Genomic DNA, 438 nt, shown 5'->3' with positions numbered 1-438 from the left:
GTGGGGGGAGAGGGAGAGAGAAGATGATTGATAAAATTAGATAGTTTTCCGAAAAGGAAAATAGGGTATGGTTATGGTAACATTAATGACGTGAACTATAAACATATAACTGCTGATGCAAATGTCGATAAATTTGATTTTGGAAATGTTCACACAACCCCCCACCCACACAGACCAAAGCCCACCCACCCACACAGGCGAAAACACTACACAAAAACAAAATATATTGTAAACTAACACATCTTTCGATGCTGATCGACAGGGAGAATTTCTTCCAGGAGGCCTTTAAGTTAATTGGCAGACCTTGGCAACGTGGGACTGTGACTTCGATAACCTTTCGAGAATTCCTACAGTATGTTATCAAGGAATCGGTAGGTCGACGCTGGTGTCAAATGCTCCCAAAATTTGTGTTTCTTTATATTGGAAGAAAATGTTGAG

General features: G+C 40.4%; 1 protein-coding gene across 1 annotated transcript in view; it reads left to right on the top strand.

Annotated features, from left to right (window-relative positions):
- The first annotated feature begins 233 nt into the window (after positions 1–233).
- The window catches only part of LOC119591636 (carbohydrate sulfotransferase 12-like), a 2799-nt gene continuing 2594 nt past the window's right edge, over positions 234–438 (top strand). Inside the window, exon 1 of the mRNA XM_037940391.1 lies at positions 234–371. Coding sequence (XP_037796319.1) covers positions 249–371 — 123 coding nt within the window. The 5' untranslated portion in view covers positions 234–248. The remainder of the gene's footprint in view (positions 372–438) is intronic.

Source organism: Penaeus monodon, chromosome 29, assembly GCF_015228065.2.
Source record: "Penaeus monodon isolate SGIC_2016 chromosome 29, NSTDA_Pmon_1, whole genome shotgun sequence".
Taxonomy (NCBI): Eukaryota; Metazoa; Arthropoda; class Malacostraca; order Decapoda; family Penaeidae; genus Penaeus; species Penaeus monodon.
Note: the sequence above shows the minus strand (reverse complement) of the source record. Positions and strands in the feature narration are given on the sequence as shown.